The sequence below is a fragment of the Neovison vison genome, chromosome 10 (genome assembly GCF_020171115.1).
Source record: "Neovison vison isolate M4711 chromosome 10, ASM_NN_V1, whole genome shotgun sequence".
NCBI classification, from domain to species: Eukaryota; Metazoa; Chordata; class Mammalia; order Carnivora; family Mustelidae; genus Neogale; species Neogale vison.
In genome coordinates this window covers 63,179,935-63,195,827 of record NC_058100.1, presented here as the reverse complement: position 1 = coordinate 63,195,827, position 15,893 = coordinate 63,179,935, and the positions used below count along the sequence as shown (strand labels likewise).

Genomic DNA, 15,893 nt, shown 5'->3' with positions numbered 1-15,893 from the left:
TGTGATAAGCTAATTGGCCTCCTTTACAGAAAGATTGAACTCCTGGGTCTGTTGCCTCCTGCTGTGGGTGTGGTAGCTGCTTAAGGACTCTTGGTTGTTGACTGTCCGGAAGGACCTGAAGCAAGTATAAGCTCCACTGGGCACCAGAGCCAGGCCACGGAGACATGACCCCTGGCAACAGCCACAGAAATCAGGGCACCAGGCAAGGATATAAACTGCTTTCTGGAAGATACCAGCAGGTGGAATGAAGCAGAGGCAAAGGCAAGGTTGGAGGCCACTGGCCCCTGTTCCCTGAGGGCACTTCTGTAAGCTCCCGCAAGTATGCAAACCAGAAGCCTGCCCCTCAGGCCACAGCTCCTGGACAAAGAAAAAGACCTCTGGGTTAGAAGGAAGAGCAGGCAGGGTGGGGAAATCGTTTGGCCTGCTGTCTGTGGGGGGGGGGGGGGACAGCCGCCTGCCGGGAAGATGGCTCCAATTGTTACAGCCCAGGGGGACCCAAGAATGCAAGCCCCCCCCGGGGCCTCCAGGAGCAGGCCATCAAGGGCCATCCTCCTGTAGGTAGCCACAAACACTGAGCTACCGAGTGGAAAACTGGAGTACCCGATCTGCTTAGGGAGACGCTGGCTCTCTGTAGTACAGCAGAGGGAGAGGGTGCAGATGGTGCTCACTGGCTGGAGTGAAGCACGGGGGAGGGCAAAGATGGTACCTGCTGAAGAAAAAGAAAAGAAAAAAGGGGAAAAAAGGAAAGGAAAAACAAAAACAAAAACAAATTTAAAAAGGGAAGGAAAGTGATGGCACTTGCCAGCTTTAGCAAGTGATCATGCAAAATGGCACCCCCTGGCTGGAGCATAAAGATGGCACCTGTGGGGAAGGGAAAAACAAATGGCGACTGCTGGCTTTAGCAAGGCAGAGGGAGAACAACAATATGGCACCCACCAGGTTCCAATCTTGGAGAATATCTCAGCAGGCTCCTCCCCCCGACTATCAATGCTTTAAAATTAGTGGATGTGGAGGCACCCCGGTGGCTCAGCAGGTTAAGCCTTCAACCCTTGATTTCAGCTTAGGTCATGATCTCAGGATCATCAAATATAGCCCTGCTTTGGACTCCGCACTCAGCTGGGAGTCTGCTTCTCTTTCTCCCCCTCTCTTTGCCCCTCCCCACCATGCTCTCTTACCAATAAATAAATAAAACTTTAAAAATATATATAAAATTAGGAAATGTGTCCTATTCATATAAAGTCTGGGCGCTTTTCAAAGGGCTGCTTCTGCATTGGGCCCTAGGGTGAGTGAGTCTATGTAAGGGCCCTTTAAGAGTTGTTTCTTAGTGCTCGCTTTGGCAGCACATATACTAAAATTGGAAAGAGTCGTTTCTTAGTTCACCCTGACCCTGCAGGTCTGGTGAAGATGAGCCCCATTAGTGTTCAAAGCTAAATGTTTGGGGCTTATCTCTCAGAGGCCAGTCTTAAAAGATGGGATGCATCTTTTAAGTGTGGTGCAAACCCTTCCATCCTCTGGGAGAAGCTCAGGGTTGAGTTCCCTCCTGATTGTGGGTCACTGTACCAGCAGTGAGGTTTATGGTGCAACTGTAGCTCAGCCCTTCCTACCCACTTTCGATGTGATTTCCCTCTTCTTTCCCCCAGTTTTTGGATTTCTTTTCAGAGGAAATTGTTCCACATGTAGCTGTAGATTCCTTGTGTCTGGGAGGTGGTGACATCAGGATCTTCCCATGTAGCTATCTTCAACCGGAAACTCACTTTAAACTTTCAAATATTTCTCCTTTTGTGGAGGTTTGACTGACTTTTCTTCTCGTCAACATTTGTTCACATTGTCAACAGTTGGACACTGAATCTCAGAAAACACTGAGCTTGAGATTAAAAAGAAGGGCAGGGAAAGCTGTTAGTACAACATGCTAACCCAACATATCTGAACAGGACAGGGTCAAGTTCATACTCAAAAACCACAAGAGTGCTGTGAAGGACAATGATTTGTGAAGTACAATGATTTCATACTCGTGTTGTGATGTCATTTTGTTGTAACATTAAAGCCAAGAGTCCTACCCACCCAAGGGCAATGCCAGTTTCCCAGAAGCCTCGTTTCTCAGAGCCAAAGCTCCAAAAGGTGCCAAAGCAACCCATGCTGATACTTAGTCTCATGTTATTTCTCAATTTTATGCTTAATTTGCTCCTTTTGGTTTTATGTATTTTGACACAGCCAAGTGTATGTGGGGATTTCCCCACAGTCCTTTAAATGCTATAAAACTTTAATATAGGGAGATAAAAACAATAATAAGCCTCCAAGCCCTCACATTTAGTTCTTCATTTGAGTTAGACACTAACCAGTTTTGGGCACTGATTTAGACTTTCAAGTACTTGCACCACTTTAAATCCCCTTGCGTGTTTTCTTATTCTCTTTCCCCCACCCAAATGAAAATGATGTTCTGCCCAGAAGCTGGGCATGCAACACCCATTGAGTGCACAAAATGACATCTTTACAGTTCTTAAGTTATTATCATAATGGCCTATGTCACTCACGAGCCAATGCAATTTAATATGGTTTTAATATGGCTCAGAATAAAGCCAAGATGGATGCCCAATTCCCAATTTTAGGCATGCCATGCTGAAATGTCTTTTTGGAAAAAATGAAATAATGCTCCTGGAAGTCTGTTGAGTTAGTCTGTTTTCAGCATAATTGCCTTCCTTCAGCTTCCTAATACCCTTAAAACCTCTGAGAGTCTTTAAATGTACAAAGTTCAACAAAAATACCTTCAAAGTAGATTAGTTCTAATTATGTCTAATATTTGTTTGCTGCTTTATTGAATAAACTACATTTGTTTAAAAAAGAAAAGAAATTCACTTAACTGCACATCAGTCACCCAAATTTTAAGTGTACAAATGAAATGGAAAACATTTATTACACAAATTTAATTACAATTCTAAGAAATAAACATGCAAATTAGATAGAGTTCAATTTGCAGATGCTAATACTCATCCTTGATCTTATTCCTTTCCTCCCTGATTTTCAGTCTGTGCCTATCCTTGATTCCTAGGGAGCCAGGCAGCAAGAGGTTTGGTTTTTCACAGTCGGAGGATCACTGTTTTAAAGAAGTGTTATATTTAGCACATCTGGCATAGTAGCAATAAACAAACATTATAGTCTTTGTATCACTTTTGTGCAGGTGCCTTCCCCCTGATTTCATTAGGTCTATGCCTTCCAATCCTCTGTGTTCATTACACCTGAAATGACCCATCTCGACTATGGAGGAGTCCCTAGACAGAAGTTATGAATTAATGTTTCAAAAAACAAACTCCAATTGAGCCTAATACAGGGTAAAATTACTATTTGCAAAATAATGTGATTCCGGAGCTTAAATTACATTCCCTTGACCAAGGACAACCTCCTCTATTACTTTTTTATTTCCTGGAGGTTTTCCCTGGAGGCTCCCCACCCAGAAAGAGTTGCCAATTCAAGTTGCAGGAGGACCAATGTTGCTTTTTTATACATACGCAGCTCTGGAGGGGAACGGGCGGGGGCGGGCGGCGAGAGGAGAATAACTGCTTGGTCCTGCAAAGACATCTGTTTCTCATCTCCGTTTGCTGTGGCAAAGGAGAAGAAAGTCTTTTGCAAAGGGTGGGAAAGGCACAGATTTTTCTTCGCTTGCTTTTTCTTTTCTTTTTTTTTTTTTTTTAAATCACACACACACAACAACAACAACAGAACTAAACCAAATAAAAAAAGAGAAGACATCTCAGAAGGTTGCAGAGTGAATACGTTATCCGGCTGGAGCCGAGCCCTCAGGGCTAGGGCGGGAGCCTGGGAGCGCGTGGGGTCTGGGCTGCGGGCTGGAGCTGGGCCCGCGTGTCCCCGGGCACCGGGAGGGGAGGGGAGAGAGAGGGGAGGCGAGGGAGGAGGGAGGGCGGGAAGGAGGGAAGGCGGCAGGGGGCGGGCTGGGGTGGGGGTGAGGGGAAGGCGCCCCGTGTGCTGCCTGAGGAGCGGCGGCGGCGGCGGGAGCAGAGGGAGGGCGGGAGAGCGGGCGCGCTTGTCATGTTCCCTCTCTCACCCTGGGGGCATCCTGCAGAACCTCTCCTCGGAAATCCACGGGGAAATGGCAAACAGGATTGACGGGTTTCACACGCTCTTCGCTAGACAGAGCCGCTCATTACCATAACCGTCTGCAGCGACGGCGGCGCGGCGCCCCAGTCGCGGCGGCGGGACCTGCCGGGACCCTAGCCCGCCGCGCACCAGCGTCCACCGCCGACCGGGCCGCCGGGCCGGGCTCCGCGCGACTGTGCACCGGCGGCCGGGCTGGCGCCGAGCCCAGAGCGGACCAGCGGCGGCGCGAGCGCTCGGGCCGCCGCCTCCCGGCTGACCCCGCGGTAAGAGCCAGGCCGGGCGCGGGCGGCGAGGCCAGGGCGGGTGGAGGGCGAGGGCCGGTCCCCGCGGGCGTTTGCGCGCGCCCACCCGCGCCCCCGTCCCCAGCACGCCCTCCCCGCCCCGGGGTCGCCGAGTGGACGCGCACCGGCCGGAGCGGGATCCGGGCGGCGCGGGGGCGAGAGGCGCCGAGGCGGCGCGGGCTTTTCCAGGGGCTGGCGTGCGCCGCGGGGCCTTTACCCGGGCGGGAACGGCGGCCGCCTGCGCGCACCGAGCCGACTCCGGGGGCGGGCAGGGAAGGCAGCCCCGGTGAGATGCCAGGGTCCTCGGCGGCCGCTCCCTCCCTTCCCCTGGGGGCCGGGGGTCAGTAGGAGGGATGCCCCGGGGTCCGGTCGCCGCGGCGCGGGGCAGGTGGAGAGGGAGGGATTGTGGATGTCAGGAGCGCGCGTCTGAGAGAAAAAGGAATAGCTGCAGGAGCTGACACCTTCTGTCCTCCGCCACCTCCGCCCCCGCACTCTCCTCCCCGGCAGCCGAGCCGAGCCGAGCCGCGCTGCGCTGCGGGCGGCGGCGGCTCCTCTGTCCTCAGCTCACCTCCCCGGCGGGCTAGGCTGCTGCCCGCCTGGTCCACGCCTCCGCCTCTCTCCTCCCTTCCTCCCCTCCCGCCTCCTGGGCTCTAGCAACTTTCGCGAGTGCCCGGCTGGGGCCGGGGAGACGCGGGGGGGTGGTGGGGAGGCGGCCCCCCGGGGCCAGGGTGTCGCGCACAGGGAGGTCGCCCGCGGGAAGTGCGGGCGCTGTCCCCCGCCGCCCGGGTCCCACGGCCGCGCAGGGCGCTCCTGCAGCCGCCGGCTCCGAGTGGGCTTGGCCGGCGAGGGAGGGCGGGCCGGGCAGGCATCTGCTGCGGGCTGGAGCGCGGGGCCCGGGCCAGCCTCGCCAGAGCCCTGCCAGCCGCCGTGAGTCATTTCCTTGGAATCCTACCTTTGGTGTTTATTTCCCTTAGAAGGAAACTTGTTTGAAGGAAAAAAAAAAAAAGAAGAAGAAGAAGAAGAAAAGAAAGAAACAGTAATAATAGCTCTTATTCTGAAGGAGAGGTGCACGGCTGCGGCACCGTGGAAAGACAACTTGCCTTTGTTCCCAGACACTTGGGGTGTTATTTACTTTCTCCTGCGGCCGGCGGCCGGCAGGGCTCCGCTCGTTACCCTGGAAGGGGCTCAGGGGCCATGGCACCGACCCCTGGGGGTGTGTCAGTGCCGGAGCCCGGACCCGGTGCCTGCAGGGGGTCGGTTCGTCAAACCTCACGACCCCTGTCTTGGGCCTGGGATGCGGAGATCTGGCGCCAGGGCTCGGACACCCGGACACCCCATCTTCTCCTTCAGGCCCAGCCCCCGCCTTTCTAGCCCCAGGACCTGCCCTAAAGCTCCGGGCTTCTGGAAGCTACAGCTGAGAAATGCATTTTCCAGAGTAGACAGGTGTACTGCAGGGACGGACAGAAAAGCGACATCTGTCTATTTAGAAAGGTCGAAGGATTTCCTTCCACCAATTCAGCCCCTTCCATCACCAGCAGGAGCAGCAGCAGCTGGACGAGCTGTTGGGATCTTATTAAGCACAACTTCGAGGTCAGGCGCTTGATTCCACCTGGGCAGCACCAAAGGTGCATTGAATACATGAGCCCTTTACTTCTCTGCGTTTCACTGTGGGAATCCGATCTCTAACTGCTATAATGCTCTTAATGTTCTCTAATTTCCAATGAGAGATGGGGGAGGGGTGGGCAAAGAATGACCAGAAACCCGTTAGATTCAAGGGGCCACTGAATCTTAGGTAGCCAGATCTGTGGGCCAGCCTCTCATATTAGCATTAGAATGGCTTTCAGGAAAGAACAAGCGGTAACTCATATGGAAAAACCAAATTGTGTAGCAATGCCTGGTAACTTTACGATGAACGTTTGCTGGAAAAGCAGGACATTTTAGCCCTTAGCCTTCTGGGAATGCTTGAGGTGTCATTTCATTTCATCCAGTTGGGTGACAAAACAGATACGCAGGAGGAGCCTGGGGATAAGAGGTTAGGAGCTTTTTATTTTTAAATTTTTAAAACCCATATATAGACCAGACACACTTTAACCGCCTACTTTTGAAACCACTCACTTCTGATGTTTTAAAAAAAAAACAAAAAACAAATTTTACCATAAATGTACATCTTTGTGGTTATATCTAATATTAACAACATATGAATTTGTGGATTTAAACTTCTGAACTCAGTATCAGAATCATAGTGTAAGTCTTATCCTATAGAGAATAATGACAGTTTGGATCTGTACATATAATACAAATAAAGAGTTATGTGAAACATTGGTGCATAGTACCACCCAGTCCTAATGCTTCATGAATGTAGAACTTGCCTTCTTAATTTCTTAACATCCCTTCATAAATTCTGAATAGACTAGGAAGAATTCACTGCAAAATCTCTTGTCTGCTCCCAAATAATCCGAAGTCATTCATACTTTATTCAGACTTAGAAATACCATTTGTGGCACTCAGCTTCTCCGACTTTGGATTTTGTGTGTAAAAGTTTCCAGTTCAAAAAAAGAAAAACTTAAGAGAAATCAGATATCATAATGGAAAAAAAAAAAAGCCAAGATAAAAGTTCTAAGCTGTGTTTCAAGTTCAGATGCATCCTGATAGGATTTCATATGCTGGAATCAACACTAACAAACAGAAACACTGAAATCCTTAACCCAAACAGCCACAAGGATCAGTCATTAAAATGGAAACAAACTCTTAGGAACATAAAATAGCACAGGACCATATAATGTCCTATTAAACAAAGGTAATTGCTTTAAGGGGCCTACAAATGCTTCATGTTCTTAAGGGGCGTGGATTTGTCAACCTCTTCTGGTTTTATGTTATAAAAGTTCAATATAGTGGGCACCTGGGTGGCTTAGTCAGTTGGGCATCTGCCTTGGGCTCAGGATCCAGTCCCACATCAATCTCCCAGCTCAGTGGGGAGCCTGCCCCCCCCACCACTCATGGCTTTCTCTCTCTCTCTCTCTCAAATAAATAAATCAATCTTAAAAAAAAAAAAAAGTTCAATATAGACAAAAAGCTTGGGTCTTATTCCCAGAATCCAGCACAAAAGTGAGTGTGAATTTCAAGCTGGAAAATACTGTTGCAGTCAGTGAGAGAGAGCTATAATTCATATGCTCCTGGCAGGAGCACTTACTGGTACAAGTGCCTTTTATAATAGGTTAAGATGTTAGACCATTTATGAGAGTCTCCCAGGGAATAAATTATCATGAGGTTTGATAACTTGGTTGGATGCGGAGTTTGAGGGGTGATAGACAGAATATCTTGGTTTATCAAATCAATGTAGTGTAAATTTTTTGATGAGTCAAGAACAAAATAAATGGCATGTCCCACCATTTCCTTCTAGAGAATAATCGAACTTCTCTTTTTTGCCTTGTAATAAGATTTTACTTACAGCAAGTCCTTGGCTGCTCCCTCTTTGGAGGGCATTTTAGAAGAGAAGGGGTATGTGGTTTAGCCTCCCAAATCGCTGGGTCCTCATTCCAGCCACTGACACCGAGACTTCCCCTACTTCATCCTTCAGTGAGGTTGGGACAGAGTTTAGGATCTCAAGGAGAAGCCTGGGTAAAGAGTAGAGTCATTGCTGCCAAGAGCTGCTGTTAGCCATAAAGACCTCGTCACTTCTGTAAAGCAATTTCCCCTTCCCCTGGTGGTTTTCCTTCCTTTCCCTGGAAGTGAACCCTCATTAGAACACGTAGGTAATCCTAGCCTCCTGCTGGACAGCAGGGGACTCACCCTTTTCCAAAAATGTTAGGAGCTGTGTCATTTGGAGAAGAAAGCATGAATACACCCTTAGCGTATATTTGAAAGATAATCTATCTTCAGAGAGCAAGCCTGACATCAGTCTTTGTGACAGTTCTTTAAATGGCAGAGTAGGATAGGAGAGGTTCCGGTCTTGCAAAAGAACTCCCAGTTAATAAGGCGCGGAGGCTTCTCTGCCGTCACCACTGATCTCTGGCCCAAACTCTTTAACCTTGAACCCACCCTTGACCCTGCCTTGAATCTTAGCTGGGGCCAAGTGAAGCCCCAGAGCTCCGCTGGAAGTGGCCCACAGCACCTGAACCCATCAGGAGCCCCGCAGGCATCACGGAGCAAAGAGGCTCCCAGGCTCCCTGCAGGCCCCCCGGGGGAAGGGGCGTGAACCGGAGAGGAGGGCCGCAGCATGGTGCCCCTTGGAAAGTTGCTGCCTTGTGTCTGGGCCTCGCGCGGAGGAAAGAGTTGCCGGCAGCCTCTGGCCCTGAAGCCCTGGCTCCTGTTTAATATTCTGCCTGCTCCGTTGATGTTGTGCTTGGCTCCTGTGGGGCTGCAACTCCCGGCTTGAAACTGGAGCCAATTTTCTGTCTTCATCTTACAGTGTTTTGACTGGAGGCAGATCCAGTTCAGGCCGATCAGGGCTGGTGGAAACAACTACCAAGTGTGTCTCTGTCTGCTTCATTTTGGGAGAAGAAAGTGGAGGGAGCCCTAAACCGGTGTAGAGGATCTGGCCCTGCGGAAAGGAGAGGAGGGGGCAGCCGCCCTGCCCCAACCGACCCAGAGCCTCAGTAGAGATGACGGTGGAGATTGTGGCCTCTACACCCTTTTTGACTGATTAGCGGATTTCATCAAAGGAGACTCTCGGGATTGTCTAGAAAATTGATTTTGCCTTATTAATAGAAAGGAGGTGCAAGGGTTTGGGACTTGCCTCTTAGCGGTACATTTTCTGCTGGAAGGTCAGGGGGAAAATGTGTTCAGGAGGCAAAGCAACTGTCTCAAATGGGGCTGAGGGGAATCTGAGAACAATAAGAAATGGGATTTTAAAGATCCGCCCATGAAATGCAGATTGCTGAACACAGAGGCTGAGCTAATAGCTGCGAGAGAGTTCGCTGAGGTTTTCTTTGAAAAAATAATAAAATGTTTCAGGGTGAAGGGGAGAACTGAGAAGCAGAAGTTTCCCAAAGCAGAGTAATGATCATGCCAAGGCCATCCCCTGGCTTACTCTTGACTAGGGCTATTTTCTTTCTTTTTTTCTTTAGATCTGAGGCCATCAGAGATGACTCTGGTTCTGTCCATGAATAGATTCTGCGAGCCCATTGTCTCAGAAGGAGCTGCTGAAATTGCTGGGTACCAGACACTATGGGAGGCTGACAGCTACGGAGGCCCGAGTCCCCCTGGGCCAGCACAGGCTCCTCTGCAGGGAGACCGGGGAGCCGGTCCCCCACTGGCAGGTACTGCCCTTGACCTCCCCCAACCAACCCTGCCCTCTGCAGCCAGACTAGTGAGCGGGACTGGTGTCTCCTGTCTCTGGGCGCCCATCTGAGCCCAGAGAGAGCTGCTAGTCCAGGGACTTCCAGGCTCTCTGTGCCCCTCTCTTAACTGAGTCCTGGGCTCCGGGAGAGGATCAGAGGCGATACTGAAATTGCATTCAAATCCGCGTCTACACGTGCTGCTGCTTAGTGTGTAAGTCATGCCACCTATATTTTTTAAAGAACCAAACCAGATTTTGAGACCCTGAGTTTGGGTTTTGGTTTTTCACCCTGCGGAACATGGTTCTCTTCAAGCCCTGGTGAGCTTTTGACAATGAAATCTTTATCCCCTGAGACGTAAAGGAATCTGCACTTTGGGCCAGAAGCTATGTGTCTTCTCTTTTTACTAACCACACAATTGGCTTTCGTATTCAGGGAGAATTTTTATTAGATACAGGAGTATGTTCTTCCTAATTCTTTATTCTTATATTCTAAGATAAGTTCCTTGGATTTTTGTGTGGTGTGCTTTAAAAAAAAAAAAACAAAACCTAAAATGTAAACTAAGTACTTCTTGAAGTTCATATGGGATTAAAAGCTCTGTTCATTCAAAATTGGACCCTCCTTTAATTCATGATTGACATGTTACATTTTTGAGAGAGAAAAAAGGACTTTGGTTAACCCATATTTTAGTCTTAAGCTAAAATTTTTTTAGTTTCATATTTTGAAAGAAGAAATATTATAACTCCAATGTTCAGATAGTCATTTGCTTCCTTACCCACAGCCAATAGCATTTTAAAGTTATTTGGTTATTCGTGCTTACGGTAAAAGATGTATATGTTTGACCAGTGGTGCCCTATTATCGTGGATTTAATTAAGCAGTTTGAATAAATACTATCCTCCCCTTTATGAATTTTGCTGTTTGTGCATAGAATTAAGATTCCAAGTATTTTTATAAATGCTGACATAGGTCATTTTCCTTTATGATTACCTAGAAATCCTTGCCTAGCCTGGGTCACAGAATTCTGTATGATAGCAAATATTAAGACCAGTGTTTATTTTTAATCACCACATGTACAGCCAAATACGTAGCCAACTTATCTTCTATAAGGAAAGTATTTTGTTGAGAGAACCTCTGGCAAACCGCATGTCATTTGTCGTATCTGATTTATTACCACAGGATCACATTACAGGGGAATTTCAAATCCTATAACAACATCCAAGATCACATACTTTAAGAGGAAGTATGTGGAAGAAGAGGATTTTCACCCACCACTCAGCAGCTGTAGCCATAAAGTATGTTTTTTTTAATAGTCATTATTTTTATTAAGAATTTAAGATACTTAGTAACAGTTGCTTGATCCATTTCCAGAAATTAAATTGTTCCACCCAAGCAATGAAAATGAGCCACTTCTCAGCAGAGCCGTATTAATCGTTGTCACTTTTTTGGGCCCTCTGTTATTTTCACAAGTAGTGGAAGAAAGAGCCAGCACGAGCTCCTCTACCCAGAAACAACAAAATTATATAATCCAAGGAACATCTTTTTTACAAATGTCTTGATGGTTCTCAAGTTGCGTTAGTGGTTATGAGCCATCCATGTTTTCACATGTGTGCAGAGACGCACCATTCTTTCCTGACATCTCCCCTCTCTCCACGCTCTAGGTCCCATGGCCAGAGCCCCTTCTGTGTGTGCCCACCTGGGAGCAGTTTCCCAGGCTTCTCTTGACCCATCAGAGGTGGACTCACTATCGCTTGAGTGTGTGCTCGCAAGTAAAAACTCACACTGCATTGTATACACGTTACGTCGGCTTAGTTTGTTAAAATACGTAATTCATCCCTGGGAAAGATCACAGCTGACTCTTCTGCATGCTTAAGAAAATAATGGGATCCAGGAAGTGCCTAGAAATAAAAAACTGGCCACCTAAACTTTTCAAATACCAGTTCTTTTTCCTTATGGTTCTCTTCCTTTAAAAAAAACTATCTACAGATGTAATCAAGGAGGGTATAACCCAGACCACAGTTTTCTGAGAGGCGGAGAGGATTTTTAATTTTTCAATTCATCTTCCTCTGTATCTCCTCTTACCCCCTCTCCTTGCCGTCTCACGAGCATGTCCTTCAGGTGTTGCCTTGACCTTGCTCATAAAGACACCGGCATGGATTGGTGCATGCTGGGCTTTTCTCTGACTGTGTAGTTCCTGCCTTTGGTTAACCCGGGAAGGCTTTGTTTGCAGTTCCTCGGGTCATACTACCAGGTGGCTTTTTTTTTTTTTTTTTTAATATGACCTGGAAAAGCTGGTCACCAGGACATAAGCATTTATTTCCTCTTTCATTTCTGTGTTATGGTTGTGACTGTTTCCCAGTGGCTGCTGGATTTGTACCAGTCATCACCCAGTGATAGTATCATAGTGCCCAGAAGTGAGTCTTCTCATTTCCTCCCTGCATCTCTCCTCCTGCCTGGCCCCAGAAGGAGGCTTGCTTTGGCCCCTCTACTGACTGATGATTTCAGGGGCTGAGCCTCAATTATCGCTGTCCCTCAGTCAAGTAAGGATAATTGCAAGTGTTAAAGCCAGAGGGACAGCGCTGAATGCAGCTCTTGTGCTCTTGGCCAGGGTTTGAAGTAGACTTATGACCTGCATTTTGACATCTTTCAAAAGACGCCGACATATAAATACATGAGTGTATGTGTGTGCACATGCATGGGTTTGTATACACCCACAGAAAGGCCCAAGTATCCTAAGAGTACAGCTTGCTGGATTTCACAGCGGAAACATATCTATGTAACTAGCATCCAGATCAAGAAACAACATAACCAGCAACTGAGAACCCCTCCTCGCGCCCCTCATTACTATGTCCCTTCCTTCCAGAGAAGCCGCTCCCCTGACTTCTAGTAGGGCAGAGGAGTTGTGTGTTTGGCATCTCCCTCAGCCACAGAAACACAAACAGCCTCACCTGTCCCTGCTGAGGTCTGCAGGGGGACCGGATTCCCAGGTGCTTGGACTGCACCTTTGAGGCAGGAAGCCGGGGAGGGTCATTAGCAACACCGGGGACAGCATCCCTAAGTGAACCTGGGAGGAACAGGACCACAGCATGCCCAGAAAGAAATCTACTGCAATGGCATACTTACACAGCCCACGTCCTCTAAGTTTTCTCTTCCGTGTTTGGTTTTTAGACCATCTCGATTTTTGAGGAACGAGCCCATATCCTGTATATGTCCTTAGAAAAGCTCAAGTTTATTGATGATCCTGAAGTGTACCTCCGACGGTCCGTCCTTATCAACAACTTGATGAAACGGATCCACGGCGAGATTATCATGCAGAATAACTGGTGCTTTCCTGCCTGCTCTTTCAACGGCCCCTCTGCCCAAGAGTGGTTTCTGGCTCAAGACTGTCCTTACCGAAAACGACCGCGGATGGCCAAAGAGGAGTGTGAAAAGTTTCACGCCTGCTGCTTTTACCAGGAATGTGGTGGTCACTACCTAAACCTGCCCCTTTCTGTCCATGCTAGTGTCGGAAGTGCCTCCACCACTGCCCCCTCTTCCTCCTCAACTTCCTCTTCCCCTCCCCCTCTGCCTTTACCGAGTTGTTCCCACCAGGTGGATTTCAATGTAGGCTGTGCATCTGCTTACAAGGGTGATGGTCAGGTACCCGCCAGCGAAATCTTTGTCACTAATGTCAGGTCACTAGGTGTTCAGGAAAAGGCCACATTAAGTGAGGAGAAGGCAAATAACGACACCAACAGGGATGGTGGCCCATTAAGCCATGAACCTGTGGGAAATGACCTTGCTTTTGAGTGCAAAGGCCAATTTTATGATTATTTTGAGACTGGATATAATGACAAAAACAATGTGAGTGAGTCTTGGAAAAAGTCCTTAAGGAAAAAGGAGCCTTCACCAAGTAACAAACCGTGCTGTGGCAAAGGGAGCAAACTATGAGCCATCTTTCCACCGAACCTCTGAAGCATGCACAGCATGACCAATTAGCTCTCATAGATTTTATTTTGAATGGATTTTATAGTTTTGTACAACTGATAAAATTATGCCATGAACACGCCGTGTCGTTTTAATGCCTGGAGAGCAGATTGCGTAAAACCTCTGTAGAGTAGGCATCAGCGAGCTACTTCTCAATGTGGTGATGTTACCAAGAACACAGTTGACTCGATGCTTAAAAGTAAACCTTAGTTTTCTCACAGAAAAGGTCCAGTAGATTAGACTGGGGGACAGTGTGCCCTTGTGACCTTTCCATGACCCCCCCCCCAAGGAGCCTGTCACTAGCTAAGAAACGGCAACACGTTCGCCAATCAATTAGGTAGTTGTTTGGTCAGCAAACCAACATAACCAGCAAAGGATGTCTGCTGCTTCTATGTGATACAGTATTTTTTTTCTGAATGAAAGACTGAAGACAGGGAGCTAGATGAAGTGGCTTCACCGTGCCGTTAAGGAGATGTCTTTAACAGTCTTGCATGACAGACGAAAATAGGATGTAACATAATGAAACACCTGTCTAGGGGTGGCAATCAACAATATGTGGAGAAGGGTAATCCCTGCGAGTTCCTGGCTTGCCTGCGATGCGTGATCAGGCAGTTAGAGAGGTGTTATACAGGGCGATTTTTGGTGCCTTACTTTATCTTAATTTTTGCCAATGTGAAAATTAAGGATAAATCAGAGTTACAGCAGGGATTTAACAAACAGGAAAAAAATACACAGGGTGGATCAATATTGTTTGGAAACCGTTAACTTCGAAACTATTGTGTTTAACTTTTGATTCAACATCTCTATTCTTCCTTTGTTTTTTGATGCCCAATTGCTTTTGGATTTGGCATTTTTAGAAAGGGGTGGGGGAAACAATAGAGCTGTTAGAAACCAGCACTAAGCTGCTTGAGCTTTTCTATGGCAACGGGTCTGTTGCTGGGGTTTGGGTTTTTTGGGTTTTGGGTTGTTTTGTTTTGTTTTGTTTCCTTGTCCAATGAAGTTCATGAACCGGTGGCATGCATTATACTTTAATCTGTTTTGCATCATTTCACTCGTTTAGATTATAAAAGCATGTGGTTTTTTATATATGACTTTTGCTGTTGATTAAGAAGCACAATGTTAATAAATGATGTGGTGATCAATAAGGTTTTATCTTAAAGAATGTAAAGACTTTAGGTTTTGGAAAGTTATTTTGGAGAAATGGGACTCAGTTGGCAATAGCTACCATGTATTTGGGCCACAGTTTTCTCAATGATTTATTTAATTTGTACATTTGAAGAGTGTTCAGAGTGCCCCTCTGACCGTCCGTCCTCCTACGCCAGCCTACTCCTCCTGCTAAACTGTATTCCAGTTTCCAAGATTGCTAATTGACTTGGGCCTCCTTAAACAGTACTTCACAGGAACCAAATGCCAAATGGAGGAGATAAGTAAGTCCTCCCAGTTTCTCCAAGATAAAAGCTTTTTTATTATTGCTATTAATATTAAATATAGGTCTCATTCATACAGTGTATGAGTAGGATCATCATTTGGACAATGTCCACAAGGACCAATTTTTAAAACATGTTCTTGTGTTATGGCTAATAGTCTAGTAATGTTTTGTCCTTTATTTTCAATATTTGATAAACATTTGATGTTGAAAACTTAGATGATAGATGCTTGTATATGAATGTGTTGTAATAAAGTGAGGTTTTCTTGATATATATTTATTAAAATGATCAAAATGCATTAAGAGTTCCTAATTTTCATGATCATCGGCAATGTTTCTGTTTTCCGTTGCTCTTTCTCCTTTAAAAAACTCAAGATGTCTAGTGGGCAGTGGCCACACGGGAGTATTCAAAATGAAAGACTTCTTTCAAGAGGTCAACCTGACAGGTGTTTTAGAATGGTCCTAGTTTGTGAGTTAGATTTCTGTTAATTAAGAGGCCAATGTTAATAAATGATGTGGTTGGTCATCAAGAAGGTTTTATCTTTAAGAATCTAAAGATTTTTTCATTTTTGCAAAGTTTCTGACCAAAAAAAATATGGTAACACAAATACTGAAGGAATCCTGGCTGATCGCTTTATGGAATGTCAAATTGTCACAAAGATGACCCGTATGTCAGCAGTCAAAATAGCAATAGATTACTGCTGGTATTCCATACCACTCTGTTTTAAGGTTGCTGGTAGAGGCTAACATTTCTTTTGATAAAGGAAGAAAGCTTGTTGGGAGCTTAATTGTCATGTGTAACATTCTTACTATGAATGTAATAAATCCAAGAGATT

General features: G+C 46.8%; 1 protein-coding gene across 2 annotated transcripts; it reads left to right on the top strand.

Annotated features, from left to right (window-relative positions):
• The first annotated feature begins 4,053 nt into the window (after nucleotides 1-4,053).
• SERTAD4 (SERTA domain containing 4) lies at nucleotides 4,054-15,587 on the top strand. 2 transcript variants are annotated; one of them, XM_044267472.1, is made up of 4 exons: nucleotides 4,054-4,373; nucleotides 9,458-9,649; nucleotides 10,845-10,960; nucleotides 12,834-15,587. In XM_044267472.1, exons 2-4 carry the CDS (start codon nucleotides 9,475-9,477, stop codon nucleotides 13,593-13,595), a joined length of 1,053 nt encoding a protein of 350 aa, XP_044123407.1. In that variant the 5' UTR covers nucleotides 4,054-4,373; nucleotides 9,458-9,474; the 3' UTR covers nucleotides 13,596-15,587. The 2 variants fall into 2 exon arrangements, with proteins under 2 accessions (XP_044123407.1, XP_044123408.1); XM_044267473.1 differs by lacking the exon at nucleotides 4,054-4,373 and adding an exon at nucleotides 8,984-8,998.
• The last annotated feature ends 306 nt before the right edge of the window (nucleotides 15,588-15,893 follow it).